This window comes from Nilaparvata lugens, chromosome X, assembly GCF_014356525.2.
Source record: "Nilaparvata lugens isolate BPH chromosome X, ASM1435652v1, whole genome shotgun sequence".
Taxonomy (NCBI): Eukaryota; Metazoa; Arthropoda; class Insecta; order Hemiptera; family Delphacidae; genus Nilaparvata; species Nilaparvata lugens.
Window position 1 is genome coordinate 28751094 of NC_052518.1, and position 22732 is coordinate 28773825.

General features: G+C 33.4%; 2 protein-coding genes across 3 annotated transcripts in view; one reads left to right on the top strand and one right to left on the bottom strand.

Moving 5' to 3' along the window:
- The first annotated feature begins 332 nt into the window (after positions 1 to 332).
- Positions 333 to 10090, top strand: LOC111062835 (chromobox protein homolog 5). Of its 2 annotated transcripts, none has more exons than XM_039443131.1 (2): positions 333 to 494; positions 9329 to 10090. In XM_039443131.1, exon 2 carries the CDS (start codon positions 9354 to 9356, stop codon positions 9759 to 9761), a length of 408 nt encoding a protein of 135 aa, XP_039299065.1. In that variant the 5' UTR covers positions 333 to 494; positions 9329 to 9353; the 3' UTR covers positions 9762 to 10090. The 2 variants fall into 2 exon arrangements, with proteins under 2 accessions (XP_039299065.1, XP_039299066.1); XM_039443132.1 differs by lacking the exon at positions 333 to 494 and adding an exon at positions 818 to 836.
- A 988-nt stretch (positions 10091 to 11078) lies between these two features.
- The window catches only part of LOC111062828 (inositol-pentakisphosphate 2-kinase), a 216739-nt gene continuing 205085 nt past the window's right edge, over positions 11079 to 22732 (bottom strand). The window contains exons 7-11 of the mRNA XM_039443125.1: positions 21531 to 21603; positions 20995 to 21101; positions 16273 to 16542; positions 14742 to 14900; positions 11079 to 13865 (exon numbers count right to left, since the gene is read on the bottom strand). Coding sequence (XP_039299059.1) covers positions 13694 to 13865; positions 14742 to 14900; positions 16273 to 16542; positions 20995 to 21101; positions 21531 to 21603 — 781 coding nt within the window. The 3' untranslated portion in view covers positions 11079 to 13693. The remainder of the gene's footprint in view (positions 13866 to 14741; positions 14901 to 16272; positions 16543 to 20994; positions 21102 to 21530; positions 21604 to 22732) is intronic.

A 22732-nucleotide genomic window follows, 5' to 3' on the forward strand; every position in this document is an offset into this window, starting at 1 on the left:
GAAAAGTTGACAATACTAAAACTACTGCAGTCACAAATGAAAAAAATCTTTTCTTTATTCATATTTAACCTATTTCATTATTTTTGCTCTAAAAAAGTTAACAATGAACTGCTTAATAAAGGAAAAATAACGCTTCCATGGAATAAGACATACAATATAGAAATAAAATAGAAATTGAAACTGTGCAATGCATTTTTCCATAAGAGCCAATGTGTTACAAAATGACGAATCCCACAGCAATGCGGGTTGCCTATCTTTACCAGCTGCCTCACTTTCTTTGTGTTGCTAGTCCATTCCAGTTAGTATAGAGTTCAGTGCTGAGCCCACAGTCCACAACTTAGAATACATTAAAAGTTTGAGGTTATGTTCATAAATCTACAATCTGCGGTACCTAGTCGGAATCAGTAAACTGGAATAAGTGTTAACAGGTGTAAGGGCGGACTCAGGAAATAGTCAAGTGAGCAGACCGAAGTATTACATTTTCAATTAATTTGGTACGTAAAGCCAACAATATTACCGTATTTAATGGTTTATGTCTTTCCTAATGACAGTAGCTTTGTTATAAGTAGCAGTTGATCTTTTTCAGTTTCAAATGCGTGAAATTATTTTTAGGGATTTAGGAACTTCTTCGGTGCCTTGAACTACATCTCCTCTGGCGCATTACTGCATTTCCAACAGAACTTTTTTCAACAGTAACCCAAGGCTCGTACTATACTACAATTGATTTTTTTCCGCACCTTTACAGGATGCATGATCTCTTATGCGGATGGGGAACACTATACGAGTGGAATAGCCACGCCCCGCACCTCACAGAAGCGATGAATTCAACTTGCATAGTATGGGCCTTCATTTTTATTAATTAATTTATTTATTCATGGAGACAACAGGTAGCCTAATCCCATTTTTTCTCCAAAAACATGATTTTTGGGTTATTATTTTATTCTCGTTTAAAAATAAGGCTTGCATTTCAATGAGCAAGGAAAGTTATGTGAGTGTACCACACCAGATTTTTCATAGTTGAAATAGTTCGTAATTGATATTAATTGAACCCTGCAAAGGAACACTGGGACACCGAGACCCCACTGGAAAGTTTTTCCACAGTACTATTATGTTTTCAGACCTACATTCCTCATTATTTGTGACTTTTACTTTTTCAAAATGCTCTATTAGATGATATTATCATTTTCGTGATGATTAGATGTTCCTTTGATTCAATCTATAGTGTTTGGGACGTACAGCGGTCCAGTGTACCGTTCGTGCCATTTTCTTGATAATAAATTTTATTTGCTATTTAATTATTTACGGTGTTCTAAAGATTTATTGATAAGCCATTTTCATTTATAAGTGATACTGTACCAATTTTTCATGATCAGTACAGAAATAGACTTATCAGTGAATGAAGAAAAAGAAGAAAATAATGTTAGTGATTGATCAGATGATGAGAAAGTTGGAGAAGCCTTTGAATGACAAGATGAAGTACCAGATATCATTTGTATCTGTTGAGCCAGAATTAGTTGATGATGAATTCGCTCTAAATATGACTGATAGAAGAGAAAAGTGAAGATGGAGAAAGAACAAAAAAATCAGGACAACCTCCCCAATAACCTCATCCAAATTGATAAAAAACTCAAAATAAGTTACCCTTAGTGTAACTGGAATATACTCTTGTAGGGATTCACATTTATGAATGCATAATATTGTTGTGGACTTTTTTCCGAGAAATAATATTACTTTTTACACGGCTCTCTCGAAGACAGAGAGGCCCGATTCTCTTTCCTTCACTAATCACTCCCACTATAGTGAGATCCACGTTATAATGGCAGTGGAGAAAGATAGCTTAACAACGTTGCCGATCCTTTGTCTTGTCAATACCTTCTATGGACGGTAGCTGATACAGGTTTATTGATATATTAACTATTTCTCTTTTAAAATAATCAATTATATCATGCTGGAAATTATATTTTTCAATAATTTCATAATGAATTTCCATAATTAAGAAGAAATATTTTGTTAATTAATTATTAATTCTACATTGTTAAAAGATGATCTGGCAACAGAGCAAAACGAGAAGAAGATAGCGCTATCCGCTTTGTTGAATGATAGACAGCAATACCATTGCTAATCAAACACTGCCAAACAACGTGGACCTCACCATACCCAACAGCATTCTCCCATCTTTTGTCTCAGCATCCAATTGTGCGCAGCATGCTTAGCCTGCTCCTCCCGCTACTCTGTACTCTGTCCATGCTACAAACTGAGGAAGGGGAAATCGGTTTCCTCTCTTCAAGTTAAAAGTAATATCTCCCAGACTATAAGTGATATAATCATCCACTAACTTGGTAAAACACGCTTAGCTCTTGTATTATACCAATATGAAATGAGATTGTGACAGCTAAAAAATTGAAAATAGGACTTGAATTCAACTTACGTTAATAAATGCTATTCTTGATATTAAAATAACTATTATCATCAACATAACTGACCGGATATATTAATATTCAGCGCGGCCAATGTGCAAGAATTCCAAAACTCTTATTGTTTTCTACTCTTACCAAAATACTTCCATTTATCTCTTCCAAAAAATATGTGTAAATAACGTAAAGTATGCCAAACAATGAAATGTAAGTTATATGGACCCTATTAGTATTAGAACGGCTCAATATTTTAGGTATGTTTATATTATATTAATATTTTACGGATCTATCAAGGTATGAAACCGAACTCTTGGAGGCAACAAATTATACGAAAATTCAACTTTCTGAGCTATCAAGCAGTTTTTCTGAGCTATCAAGTACGCCTCTGGCAGTTGAATGAGTAACATCGATTGTTAACAGCTCCGTGTTATTAACCAGTTTTTTATCAATTTAAATCATTATGCAGTGTTCAAAATGTGACAGTGATGTTCCGGAACAGGGCCTTATTTTTTGTTGTGTTTGTAAAAAATATTTACATTTCGTGTGTGAACTTATTAACGAAAAAAACTTTCGTAAAATGTCAAATGACACTAGAAGTAAATGGAAATGTATAGTGTGTAAGTCGGTGGCAGTAGCGGGTAAACAGCAGAAGCAGATAAGCAGTGCAGCCGAAGCAGTGAAGCAGATAAGCAGTGCAGATAAGGCATTGTCTACTGTGGTTGAGGCGGGGGTCGCGGTGTCAACACAGAGTGCCGCCGCTCCGTCTACCTTCACTTCTACTAGTAGTAGGCCTACAACTACTCTCTCACAGGCTGACCTTCAAGCGATCGGCCAAGTTGTTAAACAGCTGATTCAATCGGAGTTGCCGCCAGATTTCAAAACTGACTTCGCTGAGTTTAAAAAATCGATTCAATTCATTTCGGAGGAATTTGAAAGTTTCAAAAATGATTTAACATCCATCAAGCTGGAGAATGAAAAAATTGAAAAGGACAATGAAAAATTGAAAAGTGATAATGAAAAACTGAAAACAGATATTGCGGACCTACAATCTTACAGTCGTAGAGATAATATTGTGGTTACCGGAATAACAGAAACAAATAACGAATGTGTCAATGAGGTTTTTAATATGCTTTCAAAAACGATTGGAAGTGAGTTAACTGCTAGAGACATAAGTGTTGCTCATCGCCTTCCCAGTAAGAAGAAAGACAGCATCAAACCGATAGTAATTAAATTCGTACGTCGTCAAGATAAGATGTCATGGATGGGTCATTTTCGTCTAGCATCTTCGCAGGACAATAGTGGGGCTGGTAGGCTATATCGGCGAAAAACATTTCAGCTGTTCTACCTGAAACAAGGGTGATGGCTTACGAACATTTGATACCTTCAACGCCTGAACTGCTAAATACGACCAGAACAATCGCTCGGGAGAAAGGATATCGCTTTGTGTGGGTATGTGATGGTAATATTCTTGTCAAAAAAGACGAAACCAGTAAGAATGTTTTACATATTAAAAGTGATGTGGACCTTTCTAAGATGTAAGTACTAAAGACTTGTTTAACAATGAACAGTAAAATAATTTTATTATGGACATTTTTGAAAATTTAGATGAATTCGATGAAGTTGAGACATTATGTTTGAATAACTCTAATGATTATTACAATATTATTTCTAATCAACCCAGTGTAAATTTTGATATAATTCATAGTAATATCAGATTCATTGGGAAGAATTTAGACGAGTTCTGTTTAGAATTTGCTAATGTATTGCCATTTATAGACATGATTGTATTATCTGAGACGGGTCACCAAGGTGTTAGGCCCATAGGGTGTGATATACCTGGTTTTAATCAGTACTATTCAATGAATCACACAAATAGAAATGGGGGTGTAGTAGTTTACTTGAAAAAAGATTATGATCATGTTCATGTGCGGGAATGCACAATAGTTGGGGCTAGTTGTCTCGTGATAGAGCTGAAAATTTTTGAGGAGGAGTGGGTTATTGTTTGTGCTTACAGATCACCTAATGATAATTGCCAGGACTTTGTTAACTCTTTAGCTGAGCTGCTTTCGAATTTAAATTTAGGAAAAAATATTATATTTGTAGGAGATATAAATATTGATATCTTGAATAATAGAAATAACATCCACACTGATCTTATTTGAATTTATTGAACGAAAAGGGGCTTATATCTTATGTGAATTGTTTTACAAGGGTTCCATTTCAGGGAACACCTTCGTGTTTAGATCATTATTTCGGTAATGTTCACACTAATAAGCACATTGAACCCATGGTATTGAAGACTTGTATTACTGATCACTATGTTACTTCTCTTAGGGTTCGTTGTGAAATGGACTTGACTAACAATGCTGCTCAGTTGCCACTTGTTGCCACCAGGCTCGATTATGATAGGCTTTTGTCTCTTATCCAGTCTGAGGGCTGGCAGTCTGTATTTTCTAGTAGGGATGTTAATGTTTCAACAGATAACTTTGTAGCAACTCTACAAAGCTATATTGAAAAATCCACTATAAATGTAGCCAAATCTAGTTCGAGGTTTAAAAAAATCAAGCCATGGATTACTCAAGGTTTAGTATTTTCTATTAGAAGAAAGCAAGCTCTATTTAACAAATGTAAAAAGGAACCATTCAATTTAAATCTGAAAATTATTTTAGAAGTTATCGAAATAGATTGACAGTCCTTATTAGAGAAGCTAAACGATTGTATTATAGCAGAAAAATTGAGGAGGCTGGAAATGATGTAAAACGGACTTGGAATGTAGTTAGGGAGGTAGCTGGTTGTAAAATAAGGAAGGAGTGTTTGGAAGAAATTGAAATTGATGGTAATGTCTATAGTGCTAGGGATAATCCCAATATATGTGCTAATGCTTTTAACGATTTTTTCATCTCTATAGGAGAGACAATGGTACAAAATATTCCTAGTGAGCCTGGTGATGATTTGCAACCAGACAATCCCCACAATCCGCAAGATTATTTTACTTTTCAATATGTATCAGAGACTGAGGTTGTGGAGGCGATCGAGAGTCTTAGAGGTGCATCTGGGCCTGGTCATGATGGCATTACTGTATCTGTTTTAAAATCTGTTAAAAGTATTGTTGCCTCTCCACTCAAACACATTATTAATGTAAGTTTTGAACAAGGTATTTTTCCAGATTCTTTTAAAACAACTGTAGTAAAACCAATATTCAAATCACAAGACAAAAGGAAAATTACCAACTATAGACCTATAAGTTTACTTTCGAATTTGGCTAAAATAATTGAAAAATGTGTAAAGAGACAGCTACATAAATTTTTGGAAGTGAATAATATTCTGTCAAAAAATCAATTTGGTTTTAGAGAGGGGATGGGAACACAGGAAGCAATTGCTGCTTTTGTTCAAGAAACAATCTTAAACTTGGATGTAGGTAGGAGACAAATAGCTATTTTTCTTGATCTTGCAAAAGCCTTTGATACAGTTTGCCATGATCGTCTACTTGATTGTCTCCGTTGCCTTGGTCTTGAGGATGTGGCACTGGGATGGTTTTGCAGTTATTTAAAGAATAGGCAACAATGTGTTAGAGTCAATAACACTGTTAGTGAATATAAATCTGTTAAAATGGGAATCCCGCAGGGAACAGTGATTGGACCTTGCCTCTTCCTGATCTATATTAATGACTTTTGTAACCTTAATTTAATCAATGGGAAAATATTGTCATTTGCAGACGATGCAGTTTTAATTTTTCATGAAGAAAACTGGGCTAGCACATATGACTCAGCTGCTAGGGGACTGGGAGAAGTAAAAAAATGGCTTGATAGAAGAAAACTGACTCTGAATTTGTCCAAAACAAAATACATCTCTTTTTCCTTGAATATACAGAATCAGCCAGTTAATATGTCACTTGTTTTGCATTCTCCAAATTGTCTTAGTCATGTAGATTTAGGGTGTTCAGTTAATTGTAATAAAATAGAGAAGGTTAGCAGTATCAGATATCTTGGAGTAATGGTTGATCAGCATTTAAAGTGGGATGTACATTTGTCGCAGCTTACTACACGATCTAGAAAACTTATTTATTTATTTGTGAAATTACGTTCTGTTTTGCCTATGAAAGTCATGAAGATGGTGTATTATGCACTGGCACAGTCATTGCTCCAATATGGTATTGTGGGTTGGGGTGGTGCATATACAAATGTTCTAAAACCAGTAAAAACAATACAAAATTTAATATTAAAATTATTCTGAAAAAGAATAGAATGTATTCAACAAGATTGGCTTTTTTGGAATTTTCAGTTCTACCGATTAGACAGATATACCTGAAACACATCATATTATATTATAAGAAGCTATCACTTTTTCATTTCATTAATAGAACGGATTGTGCTATTACAAGACGGGAGGAGTCAGGTCTGGTTACTGTTCCTAGATTATTGACTACTGCTGGTCAGCGTAGCTTCATATATTTATCTCCATTATTTTTTAATATTCTTCCAAGTAATTTGAGAGGTTTACTCGCCCAAAAAAACTTTGGACTACATTTGAAAAAGTATCTGGTTAGCTCTCATGGCTGGGACAGTGCCGAGAATTTCTGGATTACATTAGTATAGTAATTATTCCAATTGAATAGATTTCATTTTGTACCACATCTTATATCATGTTATACACTGGGCTAGGCAATATCAGGTCATTATTATAATTTACAAATTTTGTTGCATCTAACACATATTGTATGTAAATATATTGATCTATTATAGCATCACTGATTAAATCTTGTTTATTGAAAGGATTTGATTTTAGTTGTTAATGTATATACTGTAATGTTAATTAATAATAAGTAAGTAGTCAAAGTACGGCTGCTCCTTCCCCAAGCTCGAGCTTGCTCTTTTGGGGAAGTAGTTCCTTATGTTTATTTGTATTTCCTATTGATTCATTTTGTTGTTATATTTCTAAATTGTGAATTATTGTAATGCTTTTTCAAGGAATAAATAAATAAATAGATAAATAAATCAAGCAGTTTCAACAATTCAATTAAATATAAGTGATTTCAAATAATGTGAACCCCCACCTTGTGAGACATCATTTCAAATATCTTGTTCAGGAAAGCATAACTGAAAAAATATACGTTCATATCGTCCTCCCATCAAAAAAATGGCGGTCAACCAAAGATTGAAGAAAAACCAATTCATTGTTGCTTCATTAGAAATTTCTCTTGAATGATTTTATATTGACTTTGTTAAGCGATGATATCAACTAGCCTATGTATCATGAGTTAGGTAGGGATAGAAATTGTTGAGGTGCAAAAATCGTGATATCAACTACCTTTGTTGATTTTATTATATTGACGATGATACCATTCACATTCCCGCAGCTTCCTTGATTTAGTTCCGTCGTATGATATGTTCTATTCTATGCATAAATACATTGTCATATTATTTTTTCGCATAGCTGGTATGAGGCAATATATCGCTGCACAAGTTGTGTTAGTGTGGTAGTTCTTCATCTTTCACCAAAATGAAATTCATTCACATTTAGTACATAATATCTATGTAAAATTTCAATTTTGAGAAGTAAAATTTCCACTTTTACATCTAACTTTTAGTTACTAATTTCACTTTCCACCAGTAGGCTAGTGTATTGTATAAAACGGTAAAACCAATATCATCCACTTTTCTGATTATTGGTGAACAGTTAAAGTTACGATGAGAACTTCAGTAGAAATTGTACATTTTTAATTACAAATCTGTATACAGTACTAGCCGGCAGGCTCGCTTCCCTCGCCTTATCCGTCTAGCCAGGGGCTCAGCATAGGATAGGACGCATTTTTCATTCGAGCTTTCTTTCTTCCGTCAAAAAGTCAAATGAGACTTTCAGACTCGATTCAATCACCAATTTTCTTTGAATTATGTAGTGCAGAGTTGCAAAAATGTTATCAGAATTGATAAGTAATCAGTTATTTCTCAATTAATGACTTGGCTAGGATATTATGAACATTGTATGTTGGTCTAATAGTTCTTTGAAACAGGAATGATATGGAGAACTTAAACACCCATATGTAACCCTGTTACGTATGAATTTGCTTGACAAATGTAGAAAAATGTTTTGAAAATACAATGAAAAACTTGAGAAAAGAAACCCTCTAAAAAAACGCTGGGGAACGCTTGGAAAACGCCGTAGAAGCACCCATATTGGGCGTATCTTTGGCGTGATTTTGAAGTCCTCTCAAAACAAAATGTGTATACCCTATCTGAACCATTGTACCAAGTTTGAACATTTCCTGTCAAAAAGTTTTTGAAAAGGCGTAAAAAAGGAGGAAAACGTTCAAAACCGCGTTTTATTTAAACGCCCCATAACTTGGGCATTATTCAAAGACCCTCCCAATACATTTCTATACCTCAGCTGAACTTGTATCAAATTCGAACATTTTCTCCTCGGTATAACCGCCTATCTTCGGGCGTATCTTTGGCGTAATTCTGAGTCCTCCGCTTTCATATGTATAAGATAAGATATAGATCTGTAAATTTGCGAGACCAGGCTACCACTCATGGGCCTGGCTGCACAAAAGCCGGTTTAATTTTAACCGTGATTAATTTCACGAGAACCAATCAGTGAAGGCTTTTTTGAAAAAAAAACTTCTCTGATAGGTTTTCGTGGAATTAATCACGATTGAAATTTAACCGGCTTTTGTGCAACCGGCACTTGGTCTCATAGGTCTCCTTACGTGAGTTATACGTTTTTTATGTAATTGAATATGCAATATGGAGCTCCTAATGAATAAATCGGCTTAGAATCATGCTATTCTCCAAGGGACACTGTACATCTTCAAAATTTTGCTGAAGTCAAATCACATTTTATTTCCATAATATGCATAATACAATCTATGCAAACTACTAGAATGAAGTGAAGTAAAATGTTTAATTTATTTCCAGAAAAACAGTAACTGTCGGAACAAATATGGATAGCTCCGAAGCATCGCGTGTGGAGAGTGCGGCCAGCTCCAGCCGAGCACGAACCCAGGACAAGCCAGCAAATAAGAAAACAACCATGGAATGTGATTCAACCACTGACTCCACAGCAGCACCTACTAGAAAATCCAAGTCAGCAGTAGGTGAGCAGGGTTCTAGTGGCACAGCCGCTAAAGAGTATGAAGTGGAGGATATTCTTGATCATATGGTCGTCCAGGACAAGTCTTTCTTCCTTGTAAAGTGGAAGAACTATGACCAGGACTCCAATTCCTGGGAAAGTCGCGACGACTTGACCAATTGCAAACGCGCTATCGCCAATTACTTCAAACGGTCATTGACCAACTATGAAAATCTCAAGAAACAGGAGAGCCAACAAGCGTCGTCTAACAAGCAGTAAACATTTCGTTTCAGAAATTACATGCATTTATTATAATAATTGATGTAAACGATGTACTGATGTATTATTATTATGTTTCTATCTATATTGACATTCCGTAAACGAAAACTTGTATTTTCATCTCAGTATTTTGGATATTATTACTTATTTCGATCTTGTATTCAAAGTCTTATTCTTTCAGTATTTTCGATTTTTCAATCTACTTATTCCTTGTCTTAGTTTTCACTTTGGGCTAGTTTTCTTCCACTTGGAAGTATATATCTATATATATATATATATATGTAGCTTGTGTAATTATTTGTATAATAAACCAAAAACAGAAAATGAAACTGCTCTATTTTTTATGATACTTACCTCCAGAATTCAGTTGCGATTCAGATACGAAGCAGTAAACATCTTATCTGCGTTGCTCTGTTATCGTTCTATTGAAAATTTTGCTTTAACTTTAAAATGCAGTGCAAAAAGTGTAATTCAGAAGTTGTTGTGGAGGATATGTCAAGTGTAGTGAATGTAAGGAGAATTTGCATTATTTGTGTCAATCCATCACCGAAAAAAAACTTTCGAAAAATGTCAACTGAAAACAAGTTAAGGTGGAGGTGCATTTCGTGTAAGACGACAGCTAACAAGTATATGTATGAGTAATTATGCTTATTTATTTATATTTTTAATGATATGTCATATTATAAAGATTTTGTAATATGTTTTGAATATTCTAATTGGCGATAAATGAAATTGAAAATTGAATTGAAATTGCCATCTAACAGTCAGTAAGCATTTCGTTTTGGAAATGACATGTATTTTATTATCATTGATGTAAACTTTCTATCTATATATTGACATTCCGTAGATGAAAACTTCATCTCAATTCCCAGCCTTATTTTTCAATATTTTGGATGTTTTCATTTTCGATTCCTCAATTCACTTATTCCTAGTCTAATTTTTCACTTTGAGCTAGTTTTCTTCCACTTGAAAGTATATACATATAAATATATTTGTAGCTTGTGTAATTATTTGTATAATAAACCAAAATTAGAAAATAGAACGGTTTTAATCTTACGTCCAGAACCGCCGTCCGCTACAAGCTGAATGCTGAGTAGTAGAGACGAGTGTATTTTTTATTTTGAGATTAGTTTTAATCACTCAAGTCCAGTACCGCAGTTCATACTGCTACTTGCTTATTATCCAAATTATCAACTTTCACGGCAATGGCAATTCTAAAGTTCTTCTGGCACGATACAGCATTCAACATCTAGAGAAAAGGCTGCAATAACTTGGAAATTGGAAAGCTATAGAAAAACGCATATTCATTTTCATAAAAACATTCATAGTATATTTATTTCAAAGTGTAAGTTGCCAACAAATAAGTAATGTAATACAATTTGTTTAATTCGAATTAGTATATCCACATTGTAATTATACAGGTACAATAATCTTATTTAAAGCCCAGAGCTTGAATAAAAGTTGAAATATATTCGTTCCACAGGTTTTCTTTCTTTTCTCTGACAGAAGGTTTTCATCATGAAATTGATTTCAGTTGTTCTGTTGAAAATAAGTAGTACACACCAGTAACGGTCCAGTTTCATCTAAAATCATCTTCTTTAGTTTTATTTATCATAATGGCAGATTGGAATTTTCACTGAACAAACTAAAAATTTTCACAAAACTGTAAGAAACTGTTGGGTAAGACCGTTTAAAACGCTCAAACATGATCCATCTTATTGCAGTCAGTAATGTAATTCAGTGTTCATAGAAAGTGCACAACGAAAATATCGCCTGTCTGATTCCTCAAGTCTGTCTGATAACACATAAAGTGTTAGTTCATAAAGTCATGCACATCCAAAAATAAACCTGTCTGTGAATTGCGGGTTTATAAATATTACTTGTGTGGCTACCAAAATATAGCATCACGATTTATATATCTAAAAAATACATGTAAAGTAATTTATTGTTTATTGTGGCAGTATTGCTTTGAGTACGATAATGTGATCATGTGATTTTTCCAAGAGCAACAAGTGTTCCTCTTAAACATTTTTTCCCGTATTCAAACGCCTCCAAATTTATTCCCGCAGGGTTATCTCGAAAGTTTTAAAAAATAGGCTTTTTACTCTGAAAATAAACATTACAACAAACTATTATAGAGATACTTCATATGCAAAAATGTTAGAAAGTATGGTAAAACAATTTTTTTAACAAGGCAGACATTTTTAACTTATGTTTTAGTACTTGAATGTTTTGTTTCAACTTCTATGCACATATATTCTTATATGTTCTATGCATTACTAATCTACATAATAATTATTACCAACCCAGAAAAAATCTGAAGGCATTGAATAACTGGTAAACTACTATTTTAGAAGGAACACTCGTTGCTCTTGGTAAAAAGACATGCTTACATTACCGTGCAAAAAAATACTGTATAATAATATACAATAAAAAATATTGATAAACATGATGATATTTTAATAATATTATGTAATTTTACTATGATATTCTTATGACTGATGCTGTTCAGTGCAAAAAATTATAGTTGGAAGTCTGTATTTTACACAAGAAATGTCAGATCTGCGCATGCATAGTGGGTCCTCAAAATGACCGCCAGGGGTCTTCTCCTTGTGCACTAACTATAGCTAGTACCAATCAATGTTACGTATAGATATTACAGGAATTATATTTCCTCTAAGCCAGTACCTCCATGTACTCGTATGACTTCGTTTTCATTCTAAATACTAATCGTACTTCCCAACTCAAAGCCCTGCTTATCAACTAATTTCTGGTCTGCTTGGCAGAAATATAATACCATTGGCTCTTATGAGAGTTGCTCACACATTCAAAATCTGCAATGTGTGAACACTCCCCTAACTAGTAGTTCTGTGAACAGTAGACCTCACGCAGTATTTTCATCCACAAGTACCTGATTGAAACTATAGACCTTATGGAAATACATCAATAGACTGGCTTCTCCACACATCTGTGTAATCACTTGTGATTTATGATGAATAATTCTATAGTCTGATTTCTACTCTAATATTGGCGTATGGAGGAGGCTCCTTTTTCCTTTTATATTATCCTTGAAATGCAAAATTTCCAAAAACCTTGTATATACGTCGACGCGCAATTAAAAAAGGAACATACCTGTCAAATTTCATGAAAATCTATTACCGCGTTTCGCCGAAAATGCGCAACATATAAACATTTAAACATTAAGAGAAATGCCAAACCGTCGACTTGAATCTTAGACCTCACTTCGCTCGGTCAATAATTAATGATATTGTATTTGAGAATTAATACTTCTGCCATGTGTGAACACTCCGATAGGAACGAATGATATTCTTTCGGCCAAGCAGAGCAGAGATTCATTGGAAACTTTAAGTAACTAATTCATAATTCTAAAAACGTTTACAATAAATCATTATTTTATAGGGTGCCATTTTTAAATTGAATACAATTCCAGTATTCCAAATACACTTCAAATTAAATGGTAATAAACGAAATCGAATCACGCAAGTTCCACATTAATATTCCTCATCACACTGTGCAGTAAAACATAATTATGATTGCAGATCTTTTTCTAGGATGGAAAGATAGGTAGTTGTAAATAAAACCAGCTGATTCAATAAGTGCACCGGAAAGTGGTTTCTTACCGATCACCTTCATGTTCAGGGGTCTTCTTGTCATTCGCAGGTTTGCAACCCTGATCGGCTGTTTTATTCACAATTGTTTTAGTTTTTTAAAAATAAAATATAGTTTATATTTTGTTATTTTTATGTTCATCTGGTTATTTGTTGTTGTTATTTGCATATTAGTTATTTGTAGTGTGGTGAATGAATATTTCGGGATTCGCATGAAATTCTAGTATTGGCAACTACATAAACATCATGCTTGTCCAATAAACACATACTTGCCGGCCGCGTGACCTAATATACTATTCCGATTTACATGCTCTTTACAAATCGATTGTAAGCCGATAAAACATTCGAGTTGCGCTTCCAATGTTTCTCTATGCAGGAGAATGGCTTTGGATCAAGATCGGACACTCCAACATTCCAAACAAATCTTTGTCCATGAACGTCCGTCAGCATTTTGTCACCAACACAGCATGTGTCACTGAAACAATTATTGATTACTTCAATGCACTAATCTCTGACAACAATTACTAACCAATAGTAACATAAGCATAACCTAAAATGTTATGTTTATTCATGATTCAAAGGTGAAATTGTAGTTTAAGGGTTTCTGCTTTTGAACGGCAATATTGCTGGTTTTATTCGAAATTTTCTGATAATAAACACAGAACGAAAACGAAAAAGTTGACCAACAAAAAGTGAGCATGTCCAATACAGTACGATGCATTATTATACGTAGATTCATTGTCTGTTACAGACAGAACCCTTACGGTACACTCATAAAACTTTCTTCATTCAGATTTCGAATGATCATTATGAATTAGGATTGGCAAAAAAAATATTGAACATTAAATTGATATTATATGTATTCTGATGATGGATAAAATATACCAAAAAATTGCATGACATGGAATACCAAGTGGGGTAATAGAGTTACCCCAAGTATAAATCTGTTAATAATTTCATAAATAAGAGGAATGAAATGATTTCATGAGATAAAATAACTTAAGTGATATGTTTTTAACTAGTACTCAAAGTTTCAATGAAATACATTAACATTATATACAAAAAATAGACAAAATGTGGGTTGGGGTAGTCCAATTACCCCGCTTGGTAGTAGAAGGGTTAATAATTGAACAAGAATGAAAATTTTTTAGATTAAAAGTATTTAATAATACATTGTATTCTAATCAAAACACAAGAATATAGTCTTAAACCACGAATTTATTTTGTTTCGACACGTTGTTGAACTGTCTACTAGTTGTCGAGCTATTAGCATTTAGTGATATTGTGATATCGTACGTTCCTTTCGTTGGAAGTAGGCTAATTATTATTATTTGAACCAATTTCAACTCACCCTTCGGACAATTGCTTGAAAGCGATCAGAATAGAACAATCTTTGGCTGATGTAGCTAAGAGGTAGCGTTGAATAGGATTCAATAAAAGTTTCTTGGGCTCTCGTTGATTACATAAGCTTTTTACATAAGCATAGTCATGAGCTACTGGTCCAATATTCCTGAAAATGATACATTGTCCGATTATCGTATTTATTGATGAATTTATATAATCATTTTACTATTTATTGAGTAATAGTTGATAATTATTATCAATATTATTTAAAATTCAAGACAAGTGTCACAACTACGTTATTTCCTTCATTGGTTTTCCTGCCCTCTACCCAATATTCAGAAAATCACAATATTAATGGCGAAAACCATCGATGATAAATTAATAACATGTTTACATTCATTGCTGACTGGGCTATAAAAGACAACATTTTTAAGGTTTTTATTATAGCTTGGTCTACGTTCCCCAATGTTGGTCATAGCTGATAAAAATAACTTTAAAAACATGAAATCTTTGTAACTTCATTGATAAAATAAAGTGTGGGATGTAAATCCCAAAATATAGTCTTGAAATATTTCACATTACTTAAAACTATCTCATGACTTGAATGTTTTCATTATTGGAGAAAAATATTATATTCTTTTCATCAGTACAACAGTCAATAAATTCAGTAATAATACAGCAATAAATACAGTAAATTCTATAATACTGATCCAGATAACAATTTGGATACAAGGATAATACCTATGTGTTATAGTTTATATGTTAACCATATTAATAATAATGATAAAGGATGGTTTCACTAATTGAATATGGTAGGCTATATATTAATAAGGTTTAACTGATAAAATATTGAAACTCTTATCATGATATAGGCCTACAAGTACAAATTTGGCCATGTCTTACTATGCTTGAGTGAAAATCAATGATAATGAAGGCGGAATTTTTTGGCCTATCGACAGAACGCTAGCTGCTTAGACAATATTGCTATTGCTAAAGTGTACCTACTAGTTAGGGTGGCGGCTGATTTGCGCTATAGTGAGGTCCACGTTATAATGGCAGTGTTTGATTAGCAATGATATTGCTATTCTTGTCTACCATACAACAAAGCGGATATCGCTATCTCTTTCTCGCTTTGCTTTGTTGCCAGATCGTCTTTTAACAAATTAGAATTAATAATTAACAAAATATTTCATCTTAATTATGAAATTATTGAAAAATATAATTTATTGCTTAATAAAATATAATTTATTATTTTAAACGATAATGAACAGTTAATATTATAACAATAAAACTGTATCAGCTACCCTTTATAGAAGGCATTGACAAGACTGAGAATCGGTAACGTTGTTTTCCTATATTTCTTCACTGCCATTATAACGTGGACCTAACAAGTTATGACTAGTTTGATTATTGATCGATTTTCATGTCTTTCTTCAAAACAAATATGAAAAGGATGCTTTTGGAGAACCCACAGTATTATATCACCCATTGTAGGAGAGTTTTTTGATTTCCCTTGTGATATTCGCAAATGTACCTACCTATACATTTTATACACGTCTTCAATCCCAAATTGTTGCAGCTGCTGAATTTTCATGATACGGTCTAGAACACAATTTTTAGGAAGGGACAAACTTGTCCATTTACACGATTGAGTTGGATGTGGGTCGGTTTGTGTTGATGGCAACGGTATTGCTGTTCCATCCAAATCTTCGACTTGTAGTACTGTTTCAGTCTCATCAGTTCCATCAGTAGTCAAAACTTGGTGAACTAGGTTGGCAAATTTTTCCACTGCTCTGTAAAACACAATACTGGTTTGAACAAGATTACTTCTGAATGAAACGACTTGAAATTAGTCAATTTTCCTTCTACTCAATATTGATATCTATAATACAGAAAGAGGAAACTTTTGGAGGTTGATGCCCAAGTACTTGTGCGTGAGTAATTTATTTATTTATTTATTTACATTACAATATGAGGGCACCAGGAAGAAATACTTCCCATAATAGCCCTCTTGACACAACAGAAATTACAATTCTAATATACAGTATTATAGTATAAGTCTAATATAGAAAATTCACTAAATTAAAGAGAGATAGAAACTAGAATAATTTTTTAACTAAAATAGAAGATGAAAAAGAGGAATAATGATGATAAGTATAAATTAATAAGAGAAAAAAAAGAACAAGGTCATTATGTCAATATTTTGAACCAACAATTGAAGATGATAACGAGGGGTATGACGATGATGATGATTATGATGATGATAAAGACGATAAAGATGATGATGATGATGATGATGATCATGATGACGACGACGACTATGTTGTTGAGTGTAAATTAAAAAGAAAAAAGAACAAGATAGGCATATCACCAACGAGCAATTGACTCCAACATCAATCTCCTTACTTCCAATTCCGATTCAACCAAGTGTGACCCTCTACTCAGCCCATTCATCTGAGAGGGATGATGATGAGAGATGAACGAACCTAAAGGTTTAGGTTGGTGTTCCGAGTCACAGGAAGTGTTTTTGAAGTTGATAACCGTTTATTAGCAGAGTAGACACCCGCCTAACAGAATAACTAAGAGTGCTGCACTTATTTAATCTGTGCGATGAGATGGTTATTCCGCCTGCGGGTGTACTTAATCACAATCACGAGGGTGTGTTATTATAGCACGGTGACCAGAAGACCTGGTATTCTTGAGAAACTAAAGCGAAATTTGGTGTATTCCAAGCCGAATATTGGACTTGGCCGAATTCTCTTGCTTATCATGTGACATGTTACAAAACAGATGAAGCATTATTTTATATTTCTGAATGTTATGTTACAGACTACATTGAACAATTATTCTAGAAAATATGGAAGAAAAATTTAAATTAGTGCTTCGAGGTGCATAAATTAAATATGCAAATTTTAGTGTTTGAAATAATTACAATTCTCTAAGAATTTGAGCCACTGATGTTTGTCCATGAGCACAGCCACATTATCCCCTATTATTTAGATAAAAGGAGCTACATCAGCTGTTTGTTTCATCTATATATACCAAGAGCCAATTGTCAATTGAGGCGGTTTCGCACTGGCGGCAGGGCAGGAAGCTCTCTGATTATCAGCTGATTGGGTTAACGTTCGGCAATCAGGAGAGCTTCCTGCCCTGCAGGCTCGTCCGCCGCCAGTGAAAAAAACGCTTCGTGTGGCTTGGCCCTAAGGCCAGCCACCAACAGTAGGACACACACACATGTTCATCATGCATGTTTTGTCATTAGCGAGAGGGTTCTATCATGACATAAAACAAACAATAACAATATATAAACCATTGGAAAATTACAAATTTTAATCATGGAAAAATAATTTAACCTCAAATATGAATGAAAAGCTTTTATTCTCAAAAAGCAACATGTTACAAACACTTTTTGTGTAGTTGAGAAGTTGATATTGTGGTAATTATTCATATTGAATGAAAAAGACTAAGAAATTGTCAAAAAACCACTGATTTATTGATAATTAGAAAGACCGGTTTCGGTTATTACACCATTGTCAATCTCTGATAAACTAAAACTAAATACAAGAGCAGCAGAATTTATACTAGTAGGCGAGTACTGCTATTGGTCGAGGGCATGAACGCCTGCCATTGGCCTAGCTAGACAGTCTCCTCCCACTCAACGGTGTGACAAAATGGCGGCTTAAGCAACAGAATCGCCATGATAATAAAATTTACTTTCAGTACAAAATAAGAACCAAGAAAACAAGTGTGAAAGACAATAAAACAAATATGTAAATGGAGAAACTATTGACTAATGTATGCTTACAATTTTATGATAAAACTAAATTCATAGTGTTGTATTGGTTGAAATGAATCTGGTCATTTAAACTATACTGAGAATTTTCCTTAATTACTCTTGTTATTTCTAAAGCCTCTAGAATATTCAAAGATCTGCCTTTGTTATTAACATGCAGAAACTCAACATTCTCTTTAACTGTGAACTTGTGATTATTTGTTATCAAATGTTCTGCAAAGTTAGATTCCCCATTTTGTTTATTCCAATCTCTGATGTGTTCTTTAATTCTACTTTTGAAACTTCTACCAGTCTGAACCACATAACAAGCATTACAATCATCACATTTAAGTTTGTACACCCCGCTTTTATCCCAAATATCAATTTTGTCTTTACTCCAGCTAAATATACTATTTAAAATCGGTTTGGTCTTGAAAGCAACATGAAATCCATTCCTCTTCAATTCCCTAGCTATCTTATCAGATACAAGGCCTAAATATGGGATTGTTATCCAAGTCTTCTCCTCACAGTTTGAGCCTACAAAGCTAGAATTGATTGAAATTTGTCTATTAATTTCCAATGTTACAAACATTTGAAATTTAAACTTTACAATGATTTAAAGGATAGTATTCCTCACCTAGAACGTATCTGTGTGTGAGGGGAGGGTCGTGTACAATATAAATCAATTTGCGTAACACTTAACACTTGAGAAAAATGACTGCATATAACTACTTATTCGGCTATCACACTCAAGAATACTATACATCGCGTTATGTAACAACTTATGGGTTAATGAATTATGTTGTGATCAGATAGGTATAATATTCTTTTAGAACCTTTCATATGTTCTCCAGCAGAACAGGAGAAGAAAGTAAGAGGGGATTCTTGGAAATTTCAGAAAGAGGTAAAAGAGAAACAATAATTGACACTAAATATATGGTGAATCAATTAATTTGTTCACTGGCCTCATGTTCAATGCTGGACAGCTACCTACCCAACCCGCGATTAAAGACAGCAATGCTGGCTCCCTCGGTGTGCAACATATCCCATATCAGGCTAGTAAAGTACGAGTCAAGTAAAACGAGTTGGATGAATCTAGGTGATGGATGAGTCTGGGAATCGGAATACCCATATTTAATCTATTTCTAGTCGGATAGTTGTGTTCAATGTTTGTGAATATATTCCTGTTTTTAATACATAAACTGTATGACTTTTTACGGAGAGCTGCCTCTCCTAAGAACGGGGAAATCTCGAAACAGTATGTTTGTGAGATATCTTGCACTCTTCTTGATGATTTTTTCGTAATAGCATTCTGTTTTAAAAAAGGTTTTAAAGTAGCTGAAGATGAACCACCCAATGCTAGGATGCCATATTCCAGGAGGGATTTAACATACAAAACAAAATGGCAAATAGTTAACAAAAAACAGTTAGCAAGAGAGACAATATATTCAATTATAATATTATAGTTGAAGAGAATGATATAAAAATAGATGATTCGTTTTAAATTTCAATTATGCTTAACAATGATTTTGTGGGAATGGTTGACACTCCTCATATAAATGTTGTCATCACTCATATAACCAAAAGTAATGTGCCAGATGATGAGAAGAAGAAAGACACAAAATCTAAATTTAGATGCATTGACGAGACCTACCTACCTACCTACAATTGACGAGAGGAACTTGAGGAAAATAATAGATTCAATTGAACCAAAGTGGTCAGCTGGCCATTTGGAAAAATAATCAAGGATGCAAAGTCATCACTCATCAAACCTCTTTTGCACCAAATCAATGCTTCAATTATTACCCAAATGAATAAAAGATAACAAAAGTAATACCTGTATATAAAAAAGGAGATTTATATGATCCTTTCAACTACAGGTCATTCGACCCTCCCAATAAAGGAGTTTTGAAAAGTCACATAGTACCATTATTTTTTCATTTTCAAATAATAACATACTTGAAAATGAATTCAATACTGTAGGAACATTCCTGGACCAGACCAAATCCTTTGACAGTGTAAATCAGAGTTATTGTTGGGTAAACTCCAGAATTATGGAATTGAAGGTAAAGAGCTGTCCTGGATCGGGGCATATCTTGAATGAAATTCCTATAAAACATTAACGTGATAGTTTTATATTTAAATAAATGTAAGAGATATACCAATTAAATTATCAGTTGCAGCTACAGCTTAATGAATTTATTGTGCAAACCTGAATTTTTTGACTAGTGCAAAAAATATATTAATTTTTAATGTGGGAACAGACAAAATTATGCGTTACTCCAGTGTAATAAGCTTTTTGACATATTTTTCATTGTTATCTTCATGACGTATGCATGTACATTTTCATTTATGTTCTGAATAAAAGTTTGATTGATAGTCGCAAACAGAAGACTCTGTGCTGCACACACAATTGCAAGCTTTTGCTTTTTTATAAGCCTTAAGTATATTTATACAGTTTTATGAAACACGATAATTATATTATTACCTGCCAAAATCATCTAATTGTAGAATACTTGAAGTCTCTTGAAACATTTCCTTGAGTATAATTGACAAATCATTTTGCACACTATCACTATAAATGAGATCACCATCCTGTAATAAAACATAAAATGTAATAAAACATAAATTGAGGAGATTTAAGATGGAGATGGAATAATATTATTTGAGCGGGAATGTTGATAAACAATGAATAAAAGATAGAATCACCACAAATTAGTGTTGATGTATTACACAACATAACCTTGGAACGCTATTCTAATAATTATATTGTATTTTTTAACAGTAAATTACGAAATTGAAATAAAGTGTCTTGAAAATGTATTATTCAAGTTATGCAGAATCTATGAATTCTATTATAATGTATTCTGGTGATTAAGCACGATGATAAGCTCTGAAAACATTCTAAATTTCAATACTTTTAGGACTCTACTTGCTAAAAAGTAATATCAAGTTCATTAGGAGAGGATCTTCAGATAAGGCGATAGTTAATAGGATATTATGCCTTGATCACTTTTTACTGACCTTGAAAATTTTCAAATTGTTTTGAGGTTGCATTAGAAGCGCCTTAATTGCTTTCCTCATCCGTTTAACATCTCTGAAATAAAGGTTTTGATCTTGAACCAGAAATCACAAAAATAAAAAAATTCAGTGAACAAATCAATAGCATCAATTTATGAATTATAGACCAAGCAATGTACAAAAATAAAAGGGAGTACTCATTCAGCCAAGGATGATTTTTCAAGGAAACAATATAATATTTCTTCATAATATTTGATCAAGGCCCGGTCACACAGAGAGCGATTTACAAAGTTGGAGAAAATGATGGAAACAACTTAATATTTATTTTACAAGGATAATTTGACATTCGGTTCCATTGGGGGATCAAATTCGAATAAAAAAACTGCTTAAAAATTTTGGCCCGCGATCTTGGATCCACCATTTTGAATCCAATAACATTGGATATTTTTAATGGAGAGGTGGTCACAATGATTCCGAAATAGAATTTCAAAAGAAAATAAATGATGACAACCGCACATCGATCTCTCAAACATTTTCAAAGATATTAACATTTAAAGATAGCTTTAAATATGTGAGTAGATGTGGGCAATATGTGTTTACTTACATTTTAAAAAGTAAAATTTAATAGTTAAGATTTTCAATGATCATTTATTTCATTATCTATTAGTATCTTTACTTGGGAATATCTTTGTAAGAGTTTGAGATATCGATGAGCGGTTTTCACCAGTCATTTTCTCTTAGAATTCTTTTCCGAATCCATGTATCATATGACTTCCTTCCTTAAAAAAAAGTAATTGGATTAAAAATGGCGGATCCAAGATCGCAGACAAAAAATTTTAAGCAATAGAAAAGTACTTTTCTTATTCGAATGAGATCCCCAATGAAACCTAATATCAAAAATTATCCTCGTAAAAGAAATATTAGAAATATAAAGAAAATATTAAATATAAGAAAAAGATAAAAAGAAATATTAGGCCGTTAATTTTCACCAACCTGTAAAGGTTTCTACATCTATATGTAAGATATGTATATCTAGATATGTGATCTAGATGATAGGCTATAGAAACCTTTGGGATCGTAGATCGCTCTGTGTGGACAGCCCCTCAAAGATAAAATTTCATAATTTTAGTGAGCGTAAAGTAATTTAAACGTTCATTAAACTACTCTAGTTCTTATTTAACATACTTTTATACCAATATCTATCT